We start from the raw sequence: 19,881 nt of genomic DNA, 5'->3' as shown, positions 1-19,881 counted from the left end.
CAGGCAAAGGGGATGCAGAGTCAGTGTTTAATGGCTCAGAGCTTCCATTCTGCAAGGTACATAGCGCCGGAGACGGATGGTGAGAGCGTGGCCCGGCATCGCAGGTATGCTTGCTGCATGCTTCAGTGGAACCGCATATCAAAAATGGTGGAAGTTGCAGAGTCCGTGTTATGGATGTCTTGCAATTAGCAAAAAAACAGCATAATGAAGGCATTTCTCCAAGGTTCTAAGGTTGCATGAGTAGAGCCAGGCATCTATCTCCTGAACTGCTCTGCAGGCCTGGCATGGCTCCCAAGGACCCCAGGACTCTGGAATATTCACCCAATGTGTCACTAAAGTCTCCGGTGACAGTTTCCTCAACACCCCACCCTCTCACTTTGCTTGCCAGTGACTGTCTCTCTCTCACAAATATTTGCTGAATAAATGACATGGCCATAAACCTTGTGCATCTGACATGGATTATGAGGGAGGGCCTTTATATAATACAGCTCTTAGTCCTCCATTGTACCTGCTACTGTTCTGTGCATACAGTAAGAGCTCAATAAATATGATGGCTGCATGAGTGACCACCTACACAAGAGAGATCTAGCAAGAGGGGAAGTGTAAGAGGGAGAAAGGCAGCCCCATAAAGGAGAAACAAACTCACTCAAAGACAAGCTTGAATGCAGCGTAGGTCAAATCACCAGATGTTGAATGGAATTTTCCTCTTGTCAAACTGTCCTGCAGGCTCTGAAAAACCCTGCTGGAGAGCTGTACCCTCAGATAAACACAGGTCACGCCTGGTTCCTATGTGACTGCCAATTCCCTTCCCACTCCACCCCCATACCACCCCTCATGGACCTTCCATTCACTGAGAATCACAAAGTCTATTTGCAGAAAAGAAAAAAAAAAAACCTGTCACAAAAGTAATTGCAAAACTCAAGAGGCAAAAAGGTATTATGAGACTGAAGAAATCTAGTAGATGAGTTTCAATTCCATGGGTCATCGGAATCACAGAAAAGTTTCTAAGATGTCCAAAAAAGTGCTTATTAAAAGTCTAGTCCAAGACTATAATCTGGGAGTAAGTTTCCTCCTCTGACCTCCTAGAAGAACATTCCATAACGTCCCTCCAAAAATTCAGTGGTTTCACTTATTACATTTTAGACAAAAATGTTACAGGGGAGTTGTAGGCAGCAGAATATATAAAACCAATATATCCAAACTACAACATCTTTTCTCTCTGCACAAGACGAAAACAAAATAAAAATTGACTGGAAATAAGATGGATGGATAGATGAAAAATAAATGAAACGAACAGTCAATGCAATTTTTCTAGGTCTACCTTGGAGTTAATACCCAAAGTCAATGTTGGGGAGGGGGGTGCTAAAATCTGGATCTGGACTTAGAACCACTTGGGTTGAGATCCTGCCTTCACCACTTTAAACTGTATGACCTTGGACAAGCATTTCACTTGGAGCCAACCATAGACTCCTCTGCAGAAAAAAAAAAAATGGGCATGGTGGATACTAGTACCTATTTCAGAATATTCTGCGGCTGGGTGTGTGGAGGGCTTCACGTAGACCTGGCATATGGTAACACACACTACGCATTATAAGCTAGTCCTTATTTTTCTAAGCTGGTCCTAGCCAGCTTTGTTCTGGTCAACACTCAGGAGCACTGCAGCAGAATGTGGACTTAGGCTTCTGTTTCTTAGGTATACCCCAGACACTGTCACAATATGTTCCCAACTACCTCAATAGTTGAGGATTTTTTTTCATCTGTTTGTTTTATAGTCCTCTAGATGTCTGTGTAGCCAAGAATAGCAAGCTTAATAAAGATGTCCTGTGCTGTTAACCTTCTTTGTCAGAAAATAAAACTTATGTCCAAATGGTAGAGTGAATGGGGGGGGCTACAGGTACTGAACTATGGTTCCGACCCTCATTTTCCTGACCTGCAAAATGGTGACAATATTCCCTGCTTAGGCTGTATAGATATTGGGTAAATAATTGAGAATGTGTGAAAAGGAATTTGTAAATGATTTGGAGTTAATTACTATTATTATTTTCATCATTAATATTGTTCTTAGATTGAACCATATGGAAATATCACTTGTTTCTGTCAAATCAGTGGTTTCATTTGGTTCTGCATAATCTAATCATTATCCAGAAGCCAGTAGATGTCAGTTGGTAGAAGACAGAACAACAATCCAGGTCACCATAAGAAATATCTTCCTTGTCCCTCATTTTTATGGAATCAGCTATTCCATCTGAATTGTCTAGAAAATTGAGAATTAAACTTACAAGCAAGTAACGCCACCTTTGTGAGAAAAATGTTGGTCATTTTCTGCCAAGGAGACAGTTTCCTATTTTATTTTTTGAGTCTGAGCACTGCTCTAAGTACTTTATGCATAATTCATCTAATTTTCAAACCTCTAGAACAGCTACTATTTGATCCCCATTTTACAAAGAAAGAAAATGGGGTCCAGTGCAATGGAATGATTTGTCAAAGGTCACATGCTAAAAAGTGATGGAGGCAGATACAAACTCAGAGGTCAACTTTTGAAACTTGTTCTCTGCCCCCAGATGCTGGGATCCAGCTCAGCTTTACACTTTATTAGTTGTGTGACCTTGAACAAGTCACGCCCTCCTCTCTAATCCTATAATGAGATGCCAAAAGTAACATATAAGAGTAAGACTTCCAGAACAGTAGAGCATGAGTTTGATAAATCCTCTCCTCCTCCCCTCAAAAAAGATAAAATTTTCAAAATCAAGTTTAATATTCTGGAAATTAAACAAGGAGATACAATAAATTGAGAATCACTTATTTGAACAAACCTATTGAGCCTTAAGAAAAGTGGGAGCTTACGGCAATCTTGACTAGGGCTCTTCCGACCTCCACTAAGATCTGTTATTGTAAAAGTCCTACCAGAGTGAGGCAATCTGCGGAAACCAGCAGGTTGGCTGTCAGCAGAGGCTCGCTTACAAGGAATAAAGTGCAGGAAGATCAGCCACCAGTATTATTATTGGAAACAATGGTGATCTAAACGGCAAAGAAATGGAGAAGGTCAATGGCACAACTAGCCTAAGACTGTTACCTTATTGGGACAAGCAAAGGGCCATTGACTAGCCAGAAACTTAACTGGCTGTTATTTGGCCAGTTAAGGGAATAGGATAGTCCCCATGGGCCTCGATAAACTCCCACATATTCCTGGCAATCTGGAAGTTTGAGCACACATCCAAGGCTTTATGTGAACACAGGAAAGACTGAGAGATTTCCAGCTATGCGTAGATCACTATTTAGACATAAGGACATGGCATTAGCAGAAAAGATTTGAAAAAGCCAAAAAAGAAAAGCTGGGACACAATGTCTGAATGTTGAATATGTTTTCCAGCCACGTAGGGCTCCATAACAGTTAGGTGAAAGCCTCAGAAATTCAAGGTGTTGGATTACAATTTGACCACTAAGCTGTGCTAACATAGGGGCAACCCTGAGAATCCAAGCTTTATAATAAAACCAAGAATAAATGCTGAGCAGAGATATCAGTAGTTTCACCAGCAGTTTCAATCAAGGCCAGAGAGTTATTAAATAATTGTGAAAAGATCAGAATCCAGAGATTATATACTTATCTACATTTATATATGCACAGATACTTACATTAATATCTATGTACAAATATGTACACTTATATGTAAATACATACAATATATTATCTAAAATGTTTCCAACAAAAAAAAATTAAAAGACATGTAAAGAAACTGAAGAGTGAGACTTAGAGTTAGGGCCAAAAATACAAAAACCCCAATCAGTAGAAACCCTCTATGGACTCAAACGTTGGACATAACAGTCAAACGCTTGCAGGCAGCTATAATAAATGTGTTTAGAAAATTAACAGAAGCCATGCTTAAAGAATTAAAGGACAGTATAATGATAACAACTCATCAAATATAAAATATCAGCAGAGGTAGAAATTTTTTAAAAGCTCTAATCAAAAATTTTACATTTTAAAAAATACAATAACTGGAATAGTAAAGCACTAGAGGGGCTCAACAGCAGATCTGAGCTAGCATAAGAAAGTATCAGCAATACGAGGTCCTATGGTGTAATGGTAAGAAAAGTAATAATAATAAAAAATGGTAATAAAGGTAAACAAAGTCTCTAAATCCAGAACGTATCAGCAAACTTGAAGGTAGATCAATAAAAATTGTTTAATTTGAATGGAGAAAAACAGAAATCAAAATGAAAAGACCCCACAGACCCTCCCTGACATGTGGTAACACCAATTATACTGACAATGTATAATGAAAGTACCAAAAGGAAAGGAAAAAAAGGGACTGGAAAAAAAATGTGTGAATAAAATTCCCCAAATTTGACTAAGGCTTTAATCTGTAGATCTGAGAAGCTCCATGAATGCCAAGTGTTTAAACATGAGAGAATCACCTAATACACATCTGTGACAAACTATTTACAGGCAAACATAAAGAGAAAATCATGAAAGCAACATGGGAAAATAACTCATCATGTAGAAGGAAACATGTAAACCAGGAATGGCTGACTTATCAACAGAAACAGTGGAAATCAGAATGCAATAGGGTTGCAGAGAATAAGTACTGAAAGCAAAGATTTCTGTAAACCAAGAATTCTATATCCAGCAAAGCTAATGCCAAAAATGAAAGTGAATTAAAGACTCCCTCAGGTAAATAAAGACTGAGAAATTGTCGCTTTCAGAGCTTTCTTATAAGAAATATTAAAGGAAGTCCTTTCGGATGAAAGAAATGACACCAGAGATAATTCAAATCCTTGAAGAAATAGAGAACTATAAAAGATAAATGCACAGGGAAAGATAAACAATTGCAAAAATCTATTTTCTCTTATTGTCTCTTAACAAATTAAAGACCAAAGATTAAATTATAAAGCTGTAGTGTTCAGTTTAGAAGTATGTGATGTAATATATAACAACAGCATTAAGATAAAAAGAAGAACCTTATTGGAGCAACTATCTTCTAATTTACCTAAATTGAGTGAGTAATAATCTGAAATAGGTTATGAATTAAGATACATATTATAATTTCTAGAACCACCACTAAAAATTGGGGAGGGGGATTTTAAATCATCCACTAGGAAATATCTAGTTTGTACAAAAGAAAGACATGAAGGGGAACAGGAATAAGAAAGACATAAGATAAAGTGAAAAACAATAGTAAAATCTTATATGTAAATCATATTAATATCAATGCATTAAATACTCAGATAAAATTACAGGGGCTCAATCAGCCTGAATGTTTGAGAAAAATTCAACTATATACTACTGTCAACACAAAAAACACTTTAGATTCAAAGACAAGTTGAAAGGGAAAGATTAAATGGGACAGGACATACCATGCAAACAGTAAATATAAGAGACTAGGGGTGACTACACTAATATCAGAAGAAAAGACTTTGTCTTCTGAAAAAACCAAAAATGATTACTAAAGAAAAAGAGGGACATATAGTGATAAAAGGGTTGATCTATGAGGAAGATACAGCAATTATAAATATTTATGTAGTTAACAAAAACATATGAAGCAAAAATTGATAGAAGGATAGCTAAGTCAACAGTTAAAGACTTCAATAACTGAATCAATAATTGATGGAACAATTAGACCTAAAGACAGCAAGGACAGAGATTAGAACAATACTAACAACTGAAGTGACCTAACTAACATGTAAAAACCACTCTGCCAAACAACAGCAAAATAATCAGGTGCACCTTGAAGCCTCTCTAAGATGTATCATCGACTAGGCCATAAACACTTCTCAATAAATTTAAAAGTATTGAAATCATATAGTTATATCAATATGTATAATCTATCTCTCTATCTCTCTATCTATCTCTCTATCTCTCTATCTATCTATCTATCTATCTATCTATCTATCTATCTATCTATCTATCTATCTATCTATCTATCTATCTGAAACAAAGGAATTCAATTACTAAAAATAGAGCTACTATATGACGCAGCAATTCCACTTCTAGGAATCTACCCAAAGGACACAAAACCATTAATTTGAAAGGAAACCTGCACTCATATGTTTGTTTATTTATTTATTTATTTATTTATTTATTTATTTATTTATTTATTTTTATACAAGAGCTGGGGTACAGGCCAGAGGCGCGGGAGGGTGAGAGGATTCACCAGAGACAGAGCAGGGAGCAGCACAGGCAGACAACAGAAATACACTGCTGAGGGGAGCAGCAGGCATAACAGGAGAGGTCTGCCATACCATATGGGATTCTCGCCAGCCAGCGGGGATCGAACCGGCACTGCAGAGGCTGCGCACAGCTCCACAGCACAGCGCTCAACCCACTGCGTCACCAGGGAGACCCTCATATGTTTATTGCAGCACTATTTACAATAGCTAAGCTATGAAAACAACCTAAATGCCCCAAAACAGATGACTGGATTAATATATACAGCAATCAAAAAAGATAAACTCATGCCATTTGCAAAAACATGGATGGAGCTGGAAGGGATTATGCTCAGTGAAATAAGTCAGAAGGAAAAAGAAAAATACTAGATGATTTCACTTATAGGAAGAATGTAGGGAAACTGAACAAGGAGTGACATCTCACATTCAGCTGAACATGCCAGACAGGCAGTGAGACTCCTGGAGTACTGAAGAGCCATGGCTGCGAAGTGCTTCCCCAGCTCACTCCTCAACAAGTGGTGTGATTTGGAGAATCCATGTCCACAGAGTTGGACGCTTACCCAATGAACCTTATGGCTACTGTCAGCACAGCACCTCCTCCATGAAGCCCACACCATGGCTCCATGGCTGCCATCTTTGGGCACCTACTATGTGCTAGACATTTTGTTATACCCTATCACATGAATCCCATGGTCACAAAGCTATCAGGTATTAAGGGGGGAGATGAATGGAATAAAGATGGCAGACGGTGGAATTGGAACTCAAATCTGACTGACTCAAACCATTTTAACCACAACCTCTCACACATAGATCAAGTCACCCCCACAAGGGTGGGGACCATAATTTTTTCATTTAACTCTATATTCTCATACGTAAAAAGAATGCCTGGCACAAGGCAGAAACTGTATGAAAAAACAAAGTCCCAGCAGAAAAAGACTCAAATTCAGAGGAAATTAGGTGTATCCACCAGGGTCTGAGACATTGCAAGAGTGGCTGCCTTTGAAAAGACAGATTGACATCCCTTAATTGTGTTCTTCACATCGAGTCCCCAGAGATAGAGATTTTGTTGGCTAAAATCAATCAACACTGCAGACACTCTGAGGAGAGGGTGGGGCCAAGGATTTCTTGACATCAATCAGAGATACTTGGCAACTCTTGCCTCTGCAGCAGAGACTGAAGGGACCAGAATCTGGGACATAGCCAAGGTGAGTTGACCCCTTTCCTCCATCCATCTGCCTGAGACTCTACCATTAGTCACTCTGGGTGGGCTTTAGTGTAGGTTAAGGCATCATGGGGAATGGGTGTCAAGAACAGGGATGGGGGTGGGGGAGAAGGTGGGGTCAATTTTGAAACCTGAACTGGTACCTGGGTGTTGAAAAGAGGAAGCTTGACTAGAATTACCATATGATCAAGCAATAAACTTTTGGTATCAACCCAGAAGAACTAAAAGCCAGGTCTCAAAGAGATATTTGTACATATTTGTTCACAGCAGCATCATTCACAACAGGTAAAAATGGAAGGTAGCCAATTGTCCATCGATAGATGAATGGGTAAGCAAAATGCTATATATAAGTGTAATGGAATATTATTCAGCCTTAAGAAGGAAGGAAATTCTGACACACGCTATGGCAATCAGCCAAGCCCAAAAGGACAAACGCTGTATGCTTTCACCTATGCCCGGTAGTTAGAGGAGTCAAACTGTAGGCACAGAAGAAAGTAGAATGGAGGTTGCCAGGAGTTGAGTCGGAGGAAGAAGGGGGAATTAGTTTACAGGGCACAAAGTTTCAGTTTTGCAAAGATGAAACAGCTCTGGAGAAAGATGGCGGTGGTGGTTGTACAAAATGCAAATGGACTTGACACCACGGAAAGTTAAAGACAGGCAAGATGGCAAATGTGATGCCCTGTGTATTTTATCACAATAAAAACTAAAGTCCCGTGTGTAGGACAGAAGAGTATGATTTTAACTACCAACTCTACCCTTAACTGCCTGTGGGGTGATGCCCTCATTTGCCTCTGCTGTGAAATGGAGAAAATCCCCAGGGTGGGAAAACTCTATCTTTTCAGGCTGTTTGAGGATCTGTAACCTTTTCACATTGTGCATGATATTTTGTGACGAGAGTTTGTGTGCATGTGGTAAAAGGCATCTGCTATTTTTGATTTAGGAACAGAAAGGATCCAGCAGGTACCCACAAAATGAGTGAACTTCATTGGGAAAAAGTGTTGGCATCAAATGCCAACGTTTAGGCACCGCATGGTAGGCACACAGGGGACTTCACCAAGGCTCCTTTACACCCTGACCATGCATTCCCTCTGCTGCCGTCTAGTGTCTAATAACAATGTTGACCTTTTCTAGCTGTCAGACTTGTCTTATTAAATCCTGAGGTCTTAACTGCTTTGCACACAGAGGCTGACAGTTTGCCCATCCGAGCACGTGTTCATGTATAATTCATAGCATATCACGTTGCCTGGCAAATGAATATTTATCAGCTTTTTCATAAGAGGCAGGATGGCGTTTCCTTTTGTTGCCACCAAAATTCTGTGCTGCAGCAAATGAAATTTGTGAGCAAATAAAAAAAAATGAAGCAAAAGTCCATTCCACTTGTAATTTTCCATTTTCTGAGGCCTCCAGTGTGTATGGAGGTGGTTTCGATTTGGCTATGACAGAGAACTGCTGAGTCGTTCAGAATAGAAACGCTTCCATATGCTGCACCCACTGCCCCCGCAGAAAACTCCCCCACACCCAACTTCTGTGCTGTTTTCAACTGCAGAGGAGTTTGAGACCCTTTCCATGGTTTCATCCAGATGCTCTGAACAGAGATCCAGTTCTGGGGACCAAGAACAAGGAACCCCAAATGAAAATTGGTACAGAGTGGTCGATGGCACTAGGTCAGACAGTTTCATGAATTCCAAAATGAGCTGCCACCAGATGAATACCTTTGCATGCCCCCAGCTGGGTCCAATATCTACCCCCTCGATGGGGAGTCAGGAGGGCCACATAGAAAGTGCTGCCTTACCCACTGGAGGTGGCTCACCACAGCAGACTGTGCCCTGGTCAAGCAGCCACCTAGGATTGTAACTCTGCTTACACTTCCGGCCTCATGATGTACTAATTGAGGATTCTAGAGCTGATGACCTCGGACCCACATGGGCACAGTCGGGGTTCTAAACCTGGTTATAGACATAGGCTCTGTGTGAATGCTTGCTACCATTCTGGTCTTGAAAGATGATGACATTGCTATTGATGCCGAGGATGCTGAGGATCGTGGTTGACATACATTGAGCTCTTACTCTGTAACAGGCCCTGCATCAAGCACATCAACTGTACTAGCTAGCACAGGTAATCTTAAAAACACTGACTTGTTCCCACTTTACAGATGAGGAAACTGAGGCAGAAAGCTATAGTAACTTGTAAGCTCACAGACAGCCACAGCTGGGGGGCAGCTGTTTGCCTCTAGAGTCCATGCTCTCTTAACTGCTAGCCCTGGAATCAAGAAACTTGGTTTCAATATTTGGTTGCGTGGCCTCAAGGCAGTCGATTTATCTCATTGAGCCTCTGCTTTCTCATATGCAAAAGGATGTAATAGCTCATGATTTGCAGATCTTTAGTGAGGATGCAACAGGACCTTGCAAACCCTAAAGAGCTCGGAAATCACTGACCAGCAGTGGTCATTCTCAATAGAAAACATGTATTGAGGGCTTGGCTGAGGGGTAAAGGCAAAGGCTCCAGCCCCAGGAGTTTACAATATAGTTGCAGAAAGAAAGCACACTGTGAAAGAAATACGAGCTAGGATGAATATTCATTCACTCATTCAACAGAAAATTAATGGCGCCTTTGCTGTGACCCAAAAAAACACAGAGGTGATCCACACGAGTTCAGCTGAGGGCAAGTGCTACCCAAACATAAAGACAAGGTGATGTGCTGGAGAGGACCATGTGAGCTTGGCGACGCTGGCCATGCAGGGATTGGGAGGAAAGTGTGCTCCCAGCAGAGGGAAGAACTAGCACTACGGCCCCAAGGGGGAGAGTTTATTGTCATTCTCTAAGAGGGTGAAATACTTCCCCAACATTTTAGAGACGAAGCCCTCTTTACACAGACTAACTCAGGGTGCTGGTTCTGGTGTTTGTCATCTTGCCAGGGGCCTCTCTCGCTGAGACATGCTCTTCCTATCACTCTAGCTCTGTTCCTGCCCGTCCTCAAGCAGGGCTTCAGAAGGGCCATTCTAGGCCAGGCCATGTCCTAAATGATACTGCAGGGGTCTGGTCTGGAGCAGGAATTTCAGCCAAACTTCAAATCACCCTCATCTTTGCCTCCAAAGCCCAGTTCTCAGATCCCAGCCCCTGGGCAATCCCAGGGACCAGAAGCCACCAGGGCCTCCACCCCCCTCCACCCAGCTTCACTTACCTTCCTCTCGTCTATCCTCTCGGAGGTTGACATGAGCTTCTTCATGAGCACAGGGTCCAGCACCTGGAATCGTCGGCGGAACTGAGCGAGCCCCATGTGGTCAGCATAGCCTAGGGGGGGTGGAAGCAGGCAGAAGAATGAGGAATCCAAAGACAAGGCCAATGGGGTCCTGGTCCCAGCCCTGGTCCTGTGGACAGAGCTCAGTTCCTGCTGCCAGCTTCGCACTCACTTGCTGTGCAGACTCACTTCTCAGGGCCTCAGTTTCCCCATTTGCTAATTTAAGAAAATGGGTTCAAGCAGCAATTCCCACATGTGATCCCCAAAACACAAGCTCTATAAAACATTCCACTGAAAGTCTGAAAAAGCCACACTCTCCTGCGCTGCTGTGAGGTAGCGGTGCGTGTCACCATGGATGTCAAGGATGCTGAACGCCAGCAGGAAAGATGCCTGATTGGCTTTGCTTATCAGGAGCTTCCCAAACCTGTTGTCCTTGGAAAAAAAATGTTTCTTGGCTAATTCTTATTACCCCTGTCCTCCACCCCCACGTGTGGAATGGCTGCATTCCAGATACATCTAAGTCGAAGGTGGAGGATGGACACGGCTGCACCTTCTGGGTGGAAACTGGCAGGAGGCATCTGGGAAGGTACTGACTGAAGGTGACAGGGCCAACCTTGGAAGGAGCTGTGGGATTCTGCCAAAGGGTTTGGTGCAAAAGTGAAGTATAAGCAGAGGGAGCTCATGGGGAAAGACAAGGGTTGTTTGCAGCAATGTCAGCATGAACTGAGCACCTCTCTGTGTAAGACACTAGGATAACAACTTCCTTGCTGTTATCCTCTGAGGTCTTTGTTGCCATACCCTTTTTATAGATGTGGAAATTGAGGCCCAGAGAGTTCGAGTCATCGAGCTCAAAATTATAGGGAAAGGCGGTGACTCTCCCTGCTGGATTCGATACCAGAAATCAACAATCACTAGCCCAGTGGTAGAGTACCTAACAGAGGGTCAAAGATGAGCTGGGACTAGGCGCCAAAGGAATATGAAGTTAAATCCCAGTCTTCTCGGTTTGAACTTCATCTGGGATACAAGGGGCATGGTAGAGATCCCCCAAGTGGCCAGATGGAGCTGGTCTGGTGAAATCTCATCCCACTTTTGAGACTTTACTTCATAATAAGCCAAAGGCATAAACCTTCAGGAAAAAGGGTGGTTGGTAGGTATGAAAATCCAGAAAGACTTCCTGGAAGAAGAGGGACTTAGGTCTGACAGATGCTGACTGCACAGAGACAGGAGGGGTGAGAGATTACAAGCCTGTAGACTTATCAATGTTCACATCCCTTTCCTGCCCTTATTACTACACTGACCAGTCACAAATGACCCTGTCTCTTGGAGATTCAATTTCTTCACTTGTCTAATGGGAATAACAAGATTTATTGTCATATGGTCACGATGAGGATTAAATCTAATGATCATTACAGTACAAGAGGTTAACTTATATGGAGAGATTTTCCATATCCAGATGCTTTTCTAAGTGTTATTCCCTTATTAACTCATCACCCCACTCAACAGTTCCCTGAGGGAGCTTCCAGGGGAAGAAAGGAGGCCTGCTCCAGGGCTTGCCCAGTGTTGGCCACAATCCAGGCCAGGCCGATCACTCCAGAGTCTGGGCTGTGCCCACCAGGCTGCACCACAGATGTTTAATGAGTGTTTATTCTATGCCAGGTGCTGTGCTAAGGGCTCTGTGAGAACCATGTCATTAGCATGTGTAACAGAGCACAGCACATTGTAGGTGCTCAATAAATAGCACATCTATGTATGCATTATTATGCAGGTGTGTATATATATTATATATGTACAAATTCAAAAGCATAAATATTTGACATATGTACATATCAATGTATATTTTTCTTACATGGTGTGTAAGAGACAGAAGTGATTTAAGTCACTTAAAAAAAAACCATGTGTGTGAACCAGGTCTGGGAGGCAGAAATGTCAAATTCTACCATAAGACTCTGACCCCCTTCTGCACTAGAAAACTCATCCTGATCATGTCAGACCTCACTGAGAATGCAGAGCACAGACACTGCAGCGAGGGCACCAGGCCTGAGCCGGGGGACGTGCAGACCCCAGCATGCACATGGGGGCTCTGTACCAGGCAGGCCAGGGTGTCTGCAAAGACCCCATGTGTCCTGCCAGCCTGCCGGGTGGAATCGATCAGCTGCTGGCTGTGACCATCTTGCTCTTCCCCTGTGACATTATCTGTCGCTCTCCGCCCATGGTTATGCAGGCAGGAGGGAAAATCAATGAGACGCTCCAGGACCAAGGGTCTCATCTTGGCTTCCAGCTGCTCCCAGCTTCTCCATCAAATATCTAATGCCCAGGGTTCCATTATTAATGTGGTGGGAGGAGGAGGGGCAGTGATCACAAGCCAGGGCGTCAATGACCATGGACACACTAAACAAACAAACAGGTGCCCAACTAGACTCCCCACCAGCCCCAGCCACCCCACCCTCTGCAGAGAATGACTGTTTCTGGGCCACTTTTAACTGTCAGGGAGCGGGATCCATGTGGCAGCCTCCTAGGCCAGAGAGGCAGAAAAGAATGAGGACTCAGATCAAATGCGACCCATGAGTTAATGGTAGAAGCCTCAGTTCACGCTTGCTTTCTAAAATAGCAGCCCGAATAAAGACTTCATTCCTTTGATTAAAACCCCTTCATCCTCCTAGCATCCCAGCATGTCCTCAGCAGGGCCTGGTAAGCACCAGACTTCCACAGCGCTCCCCAGTGTCTCTGCCTGCCTCATCTCCCACAATCCCCCATCCTTTTGAGCCCCAGTCCCTAAAAAACCAGGTTCTTCTACGTCTCCCAGCCTTTGCATATGCTGCTCCCCCTGTCTGGCCTTCCCTCTCCCCCATCCCCCTGCTTCCCAGAGATAGGCTGTTTCTTTTGTTTCAAGGCCCATTTAAGATGTCACCTGCCCTAGGAGGTATTCCCAGTCTCCCCAGTGCAAGCGGGAGCATCCAGGTACCTCCTGCTTCCCCTGGACATTTGTTCTTGTCATATATTATCATCACCTCTTTTCACACTGACCCCCCAAAGCTGAGCATTTTGGAGACCAAAATATTACTCATGTGGGAATTCCCCTCTCCATTCTGAGGCAGATGCTCCTCAGACATTTGCTGTTGATAGGAAGTGGGAAGACACAGCCCTCACCTTCCAGGAGCTCACGACTAAGAGATCCAGGTTCAAATCCAGGCTTTGCCACATCCCTGCTGTGTGACCCTGGGCAATTTCCTTCATCTCATCTTCCATAAGATGGGGGTACCCAGAACACCCCTCTCACAGGGAAGCAGGAAGCATAACAGATGCTGCGTGGAGATAGCCTGGTACATGGCTGGTACTCTCGGCCCTGGCCTGCTACTGGCAGAAGACCTGCCCCAGGAGTCACTGACATGATGCTCTACTCCTTGGCTGCCTCTTACCTGTCCTGTGCAGTCGCAGTGCGTCCAGGATGTGGGACCCTGCAAGCTGGACCCTCAGTGCTGGGATGTCCAAGGGCAGGCCCCCACCTGCCGCGGGCTTGTCTCCACCAGGCTGCGGTGGAGTCAGAGACCCCTGCCCACTCCTGCTGTCCACCCGCGGGCTGGGCACCAGGCAGTGGATGAAGTGTAACTGAGACCGTCTGAGCATGCTGGTCAATGCATCCTAGGACCAAGAGGAGAAGGGGTGAGTGTTTGCTATTTGGGGTGAGACAGACAGGGGACTGGAAATTCCCCAAACACATATTCAATCTAGCCTGGGCATCTTTGGGGGCGAGGACCTCTTATCTGTGGCCTGATTTGCATCCATGAGAAATACAGGTCCTTTATAATAGTCCTTGTTCTAGCAGACAGATGGGGAAACTGAGGCTAGAGAAGCCAAGTGAGTTACATAGGTAGGTGACACAGACCACTGGTAGAAGAGGTAGACAGGAGCCCAGGGCCTCGCCTGCAGGTTTCTCCAGTGTAATAATGCCATGTGCTTTCGGAAACTTATCCTTGCCACATCCAGCTTTCTGGGCGCAGTCCCGCCACTGACCAAAGTGTTCTCAGTTGTGTCTAGGGAACACAGTACAGCTGTGCTGGATCCTGCTGTGCCCACCAGGAGAGCCAAGTGATATGAGAGGTGAGGAGGGCAGGCAGGGCCAGGCTGGCTGTGATATTTGTCACCTTGGTGAAGAGGGCATTTGTGCAGGGGAGGTTTGAAGCGATGCCAGGAAGGGGAGACATATGGGGCCAAGAGGACCATGGCTTCCACTCACCATCTGTAGCTTGATCTGGGTGCATGGGGCTTTCCTCTTCACTGCCGCAAAGCTGCTGGCAAATGCCCTCCTCACGGCGCAGGTTCTCTGCAGAGCCTGCTGGGAGGTGCCCTCCAGGCCCGCCACAGCCTGGCACACGGGGGGCAGCTTGGCCCGGGACTGGAACAGGCGTCTCAGCTCCTCCCTGGCAGGTAGGAGGGGAAAGGAGGGCTCTAGGGGGCTCATGAGGCAGGTGGGGGTGAAGAGAATGGAACTTCTTTGCTTCCTGCTAATCTGCCTCTGGAAGCAGTTCTTCTGTTCCCAGTCCCTCTGTCAGGTGAGCCACTGCTTCGTGGCCAGCTCCTTCCTACAGGCCTCTCTCCACCCCCATGACCTGACAGCATTTCTCCTTCTAGTAGTATCTGTATCTGAGAGAATTCTACTAATCTGCACTTTCTCATAAGACAAAATCATAGTGGTTATCCCTAGAATGGCTCTGAAACACAGGTGTGCCTTAATGCATGTTTCATGTGAGAATGACTCACACTGGACAGGCAAGATCAGGGCTTGAAATGCCTGGCCTGACACCCAGCAGTGGATAACACCCTCCTTCCCTCGGCATCCTTGAAATGTATAAGTTCTGACATTAGTCAGACAATTAAGGCAAAGGTTGGGGCTCCTTAAAAGTTTGTTCAGATACGCCTGAGCTGGCCTGCTCTCTCGTAGGGGCAAAAGAGGACTAAGAAGGCCAGAGACCCTGCTGTGCCCTAGGATGGGACCAAGGTGACTACGACTTGGCCCAGGTCTCCTGGCTTTCGCACGCCGTCCTCTGGCAACCTTGCTTTTGCCCCATCCTCTGACTTGACCACTCCTCAGGAGCTGTATGCCATCAGGCCCTCCTGCATACGGGCTTCCCACCAACCCTGCCCACAATATCCCAGGGGCTTATCCAAGGCCTACTGAGACCCAGTGGTGTCCTGGCAAAGCCACTTGGTTGCCTTGTCATCAAAGGAGCACCATTTGACCTCTCAGGGTCTTGGTTTTCACATCTGTAAAATGGGGCTAAGGACACGTTGCTGTTGTAAGGATTAGTGAGATACTTAGACAGCATTTGTCCTCGTGCCAGGCACAGAGCGTGTGGTCAGAAAATGTTCTTTCTCTCCTCTCATGCCCCCAGTGCCTCCCTAGCAGTCTCTTTTTCTCTTCTTATCTCAAAGCTCTGCTCCTGCAGGATTGCAGCACTGAACCTAGATCACTGAGCATATATGTCTGCGCGTATGTGCGCGCACACAAACACACACGCATGCGCGCGCACACACACAGACACAAACACACACACACACACACTTCCCATTAACTCTCTGCACTGCAAGCATTAATGTGGCCAGCCCTCTGCCAACACTTCTGAGAATCACAGTCAGGGGGTACAGTGAGCTTTTTTTATGCTGTAAAACGTTGTCATTTCAGTTTTACGACCCCCTGGTTCTAGGATGTCTATAAAAGTTCCAGTCACATCATCTCTCAGGCACTTAATGAAAGGCAAAAAGCCAAAATCAGAAGTGGCAGTTTTGTAGCTTTTGTTCCACCTCCCTGGAAGGCCAGCTTTTCCCCTCGGCTGGATTCCCGCAGGCCCGGGGAAATGCAGCATAGTGAGTTATGGCCCTTTGTTTCCTTAGGGCAGGCACTGGCTTGTTGGGGCCTCATGTTGAGGGTCCCACAGCCCCTCCCCCATCCTGGTATGTCCCTAGCCCTGGTCAGTCTCACCGTTTTGACTGCTGAAGGACCTGGGGGGCTTCTAGGGCCGAGAGGTTGGGCTTGGCCTTGTGGAGCCAGCCCGTGAGGTCATAGCGCACCGGGTCCTGCCCCAGCTGGTGGGCGATCTCGCACTGGAGGGGCTGCTCACAGGTCCGGAGGGCAGAGGTCCCTGAAAGCAGACAGGAATGAATGTTGGGGCCTGGCGGGGACATCCTGAAATCACTGGGTACAATTGAAACACACTATTTCCATTTAAGTTTGTTTCCAGATAGCCCGAGCAAATGATTCTGACACCCACATTTCTCCTGTTTTGTGTTTGTGTGTGTTATTTCCAAAGTGGATCATGGTCCTCCTTGCTTTTGGAAGTCCAGAATACCTCTTTTCCCCAAACATCACCAGGGCAGATAACCTTCATGATTTGTGGCATAACCATGTACCACCTGGACGATTCACATAGTTTTCTTTAAATGGACTCACATGTTTACAGGTAAAATCCATTTACAGAGAAGCACACCACTGCATGTGTGGTGTGCAAGCTCTTTATTTTCTAACATTCATGGAAACAAATACATAATTACTGAATTTTCAAATTATTTATTCATGTGCGACCTAAAATCATCTTAGATATCATCAGCTAAATAAATGCACAAAATACTCTTAGGAGATCTCTGTCAAGCACGTGGTTGCAAGGAACAGCAGGAGAAACAAATGGGCTCACAGCTGAAGAAGACCCGTGTTCAAATCCTGATTCTACCACTTACTATTGTGCAATACCAGTCAACTCACTTAGTTCTCTGAGCCTCGGTCTCCTTCTTCATAAAATGTGGATTAAAAAATACATACACCTGGTTCCTAGTTTTTTGTTGATTTTGATTTTCACTTTCTTATAGTTATTCATTTTCCTGCTCCCTTATTTAAGTTTTCTAGATTCCTGCTATGAGTGAGACCATCCGGTATTTTTCTTTTTCTTTTTGGCTTATTTCGCTGAGCATGATCCCTTCCAGCGCCATCCATGTTGCTGCAAATTGCATGTGTTTATCTTTTTTGAATGCTGAATAATATTCCATGGTATAGAATGGGGGGGCTGCAATTGTATGGGGAATATAAAAATAAAATTTATTTTAAAAATAAATAAATAAATAAATAAAAATAACAACAACAACAACAAAAAAAATACATACACCTCCCAGGGTGGTGTCAGGCTTAAAGGGGATAGTATGTGTAAACATTTGTGTGCAGTGCCTGGTACACAGTGGTTGGAGAGGTCACTATCATTTCTTGAACTTAACCTGGTGCTGATGTTCTGGGGTCACATGTGCTCAGCATCATGCCTGGCCCATGAAGAGTTTGGAGGTGCTTATGGAATGAATGAGTGAATGAATGAATGAGGAAGCTAATTGCAGTGATGCTTTCAGGCCGAGCGACAGCTCCAGACCAGTTATTAGCAGGAGTGGTACAGCAGACACAAGTTCTTGTATCGATTCTGAATTATCTTCCCAGGTTTTCCTTCCTGCCATTGTCAGTCAAAATGCACATACTAGGGTCTTGAGTCCTGCCCCCAAACCTTAATTTTCCACCTCTGCACTGCAGGGATCTAGGCAATGAGGACCTGCATTTCCTGGCACTCCGTGCAAAATAAACAGTCTGAGAGGCTGCAAGCTTCCAGTGAGTACGGGATGTGGACGCTGCCATCTGTTTGGCCAGCTGGAGTCCTCTCTGCCCACTTCCCCAAGTGCCGCTGCGTTCTGGATAACCGAAGCTCCAGGCAGATGATACCTGTAGTTAAGTGTCACTGCACCAAGAGCCTCCGGGGAGCTCTTGAGAGCTGGCTAGTCTCTGTCTTCAGCGGAGCTGCTTCCAGTGAGAGAAAAGCATCTCCTGGGAACCAAGGGAAGAAGCGCATGCCTGGCTCTGCCACCCACGTCCACATTGCTCCTACGGTGCCTCAGGGATCTGCCTGCATGGCAGCCTCCTTCCACTAGAAGTGTGTTGTGCTCACCCATCATCCTGTCCAGCAGCTAGCACAGAGCTGGGCTCTGGATGAGAACCCAACAGCATTTGGGGACAGGACGGGACCAAGGTGAGAGAAGCAAGGGTGGTCCAGTTTAAATCCTGGCAGCCTCTGCTGGACGTGCTACCACAAGTGATGTCATCCAGCGCCCACTCTGGTCTGTGACATGAAATGCCATGGGGTTGGTTTATGAAGGTGGCACTGAGGTCCAGAGCACTGAGACGGCTGGGCTATTGTTGAGCAGCCTGTCAGAGCAGTGCCAGGAAGGCCTCGGGTCTCCCATCCAAATGGTGGCCCCATGTCCTGAGGTGCCACGTCCAGGCAGACAGCTCCCAGGACATAGGCGTGCTGGTTCTCTCATACTTCCTCCTCCCAGAGGGGGTTTCACACCCCAGGCTTGCTCCTCCTGACATGTCTCAGGCAGCTTTTGCTCAGGGGCCCCATGGAAACCCCCGTGTGACAGCACTTCACCCAGCAAGTCTCTCCTTCCCTCCTAGACTGGGGTAGGAGCTTCTGTGGACCCCACAGCCCCCACATTTACTACCTGTGGTTACACTGCAAATGCCTCTCCCTGACTGTCCCCTGGGCCTGGGCTTGGTGAAGGCTGCCCCAGACCCCTCTGGGCCTGCTACCCGGCAACCGCACCTTCAGTGAGAGGTTAACGCAGAGATGGAGCGCAGGGTAAGCCAGAAAGTCCCCCGTGTCTGCCTGATTGAACAGTCTCATTAACTCAGAGCTAATCAGAAAGCCCTAGAGCCAAAAAGATATTTATTTTTTAACCAAAATGTCTGAGTTAATGTATCTATCTCAGTAGGTCCTGGACAACAGATATAACAGAATCTCTCCCCCGGAACTGAGAGCCTTGGTGCACGGAGGGGGGTTCACAAATATCATTGAATTCCCTCCTGCCCAGCCGGGCCTTACAAGACACTTTCTGCTTCTGACCCAATGTTCTGTCTCATTTGCCTCAAGGTCAGAATCCAGAAAGAATCCATTTGAGAAATCCACTTCATTCTAGACGGATCACTGAGCTTTCACAGGGTCATCTGTGCTCTCCCAGTGTCCACTGCACTCTCTCCTCAACGTGCCAGGCGGCTCCAGTGCTGCGGGTGCAGCGGGGAACTGGCTCCTGCCTTCATGGAGCCCACATTTCCGACAGCAAGTGTGTGCTGTCCAGCAGCAGTGACTGCAAATGGAGAAGAGGAAAATCGGGGAAGGAGACAGGTGTGGGTGAAGAGGAGTTATTATTTCACAGGGTGGCCAGGACTGGCTCCTGAG

General features: G+C 45.4%; 1 protein-coding gene across 1 annotated transcript in view; it reads right to left on the bottom strand.

Moving 5' to 3' along the window:
• MYO18B (myosin XVIIIB) overlaps nucleotides 1-19,881 on the bottom strand; it is a gene marked incomplete at its 5' end in the record, with an annotated part of 234,879 nt that overhangs the window by 138,660 nt on the left and 76,338 nt on the right. The window contains 4 exon segments of the mRNA XM_054694681.1: nucleotides 10,568-10,677; nucleotides 14,041-14,263; nucleotides 14,859-15,042; nucleotides 16,602-16,761. Of these exon segments, the coding sequence (XP_054550656.1) occupies nucleotides 10,568-10,677; nucleotides 14,041-14,263; nucleotides 14,859-15,042; nucleotides 16,602-16,761 (677 nt within the window).

Source organism: Talpa occidentalis, unplaced genomic scaffold (genome assembly GCF_014898055.3).
Source record: "Talpa occidentalis isolate TD23 unplaced genomic scaffold, MPIMG_talOcc4v2.1 talOcc4.14, whole genome shotgun sequence".
Lineage (NCBI taxonomy): Eukaryota > Metazoa > Chordata > Mammalia > Eulipotyphla > Talpidae > Talpa > Talpa occidentalis.
The sequence above is the reverse complement of the archived record's forward strand: the minus strand, read 5'-3'. Positions and strand labels throughout refer to the sequence as shown.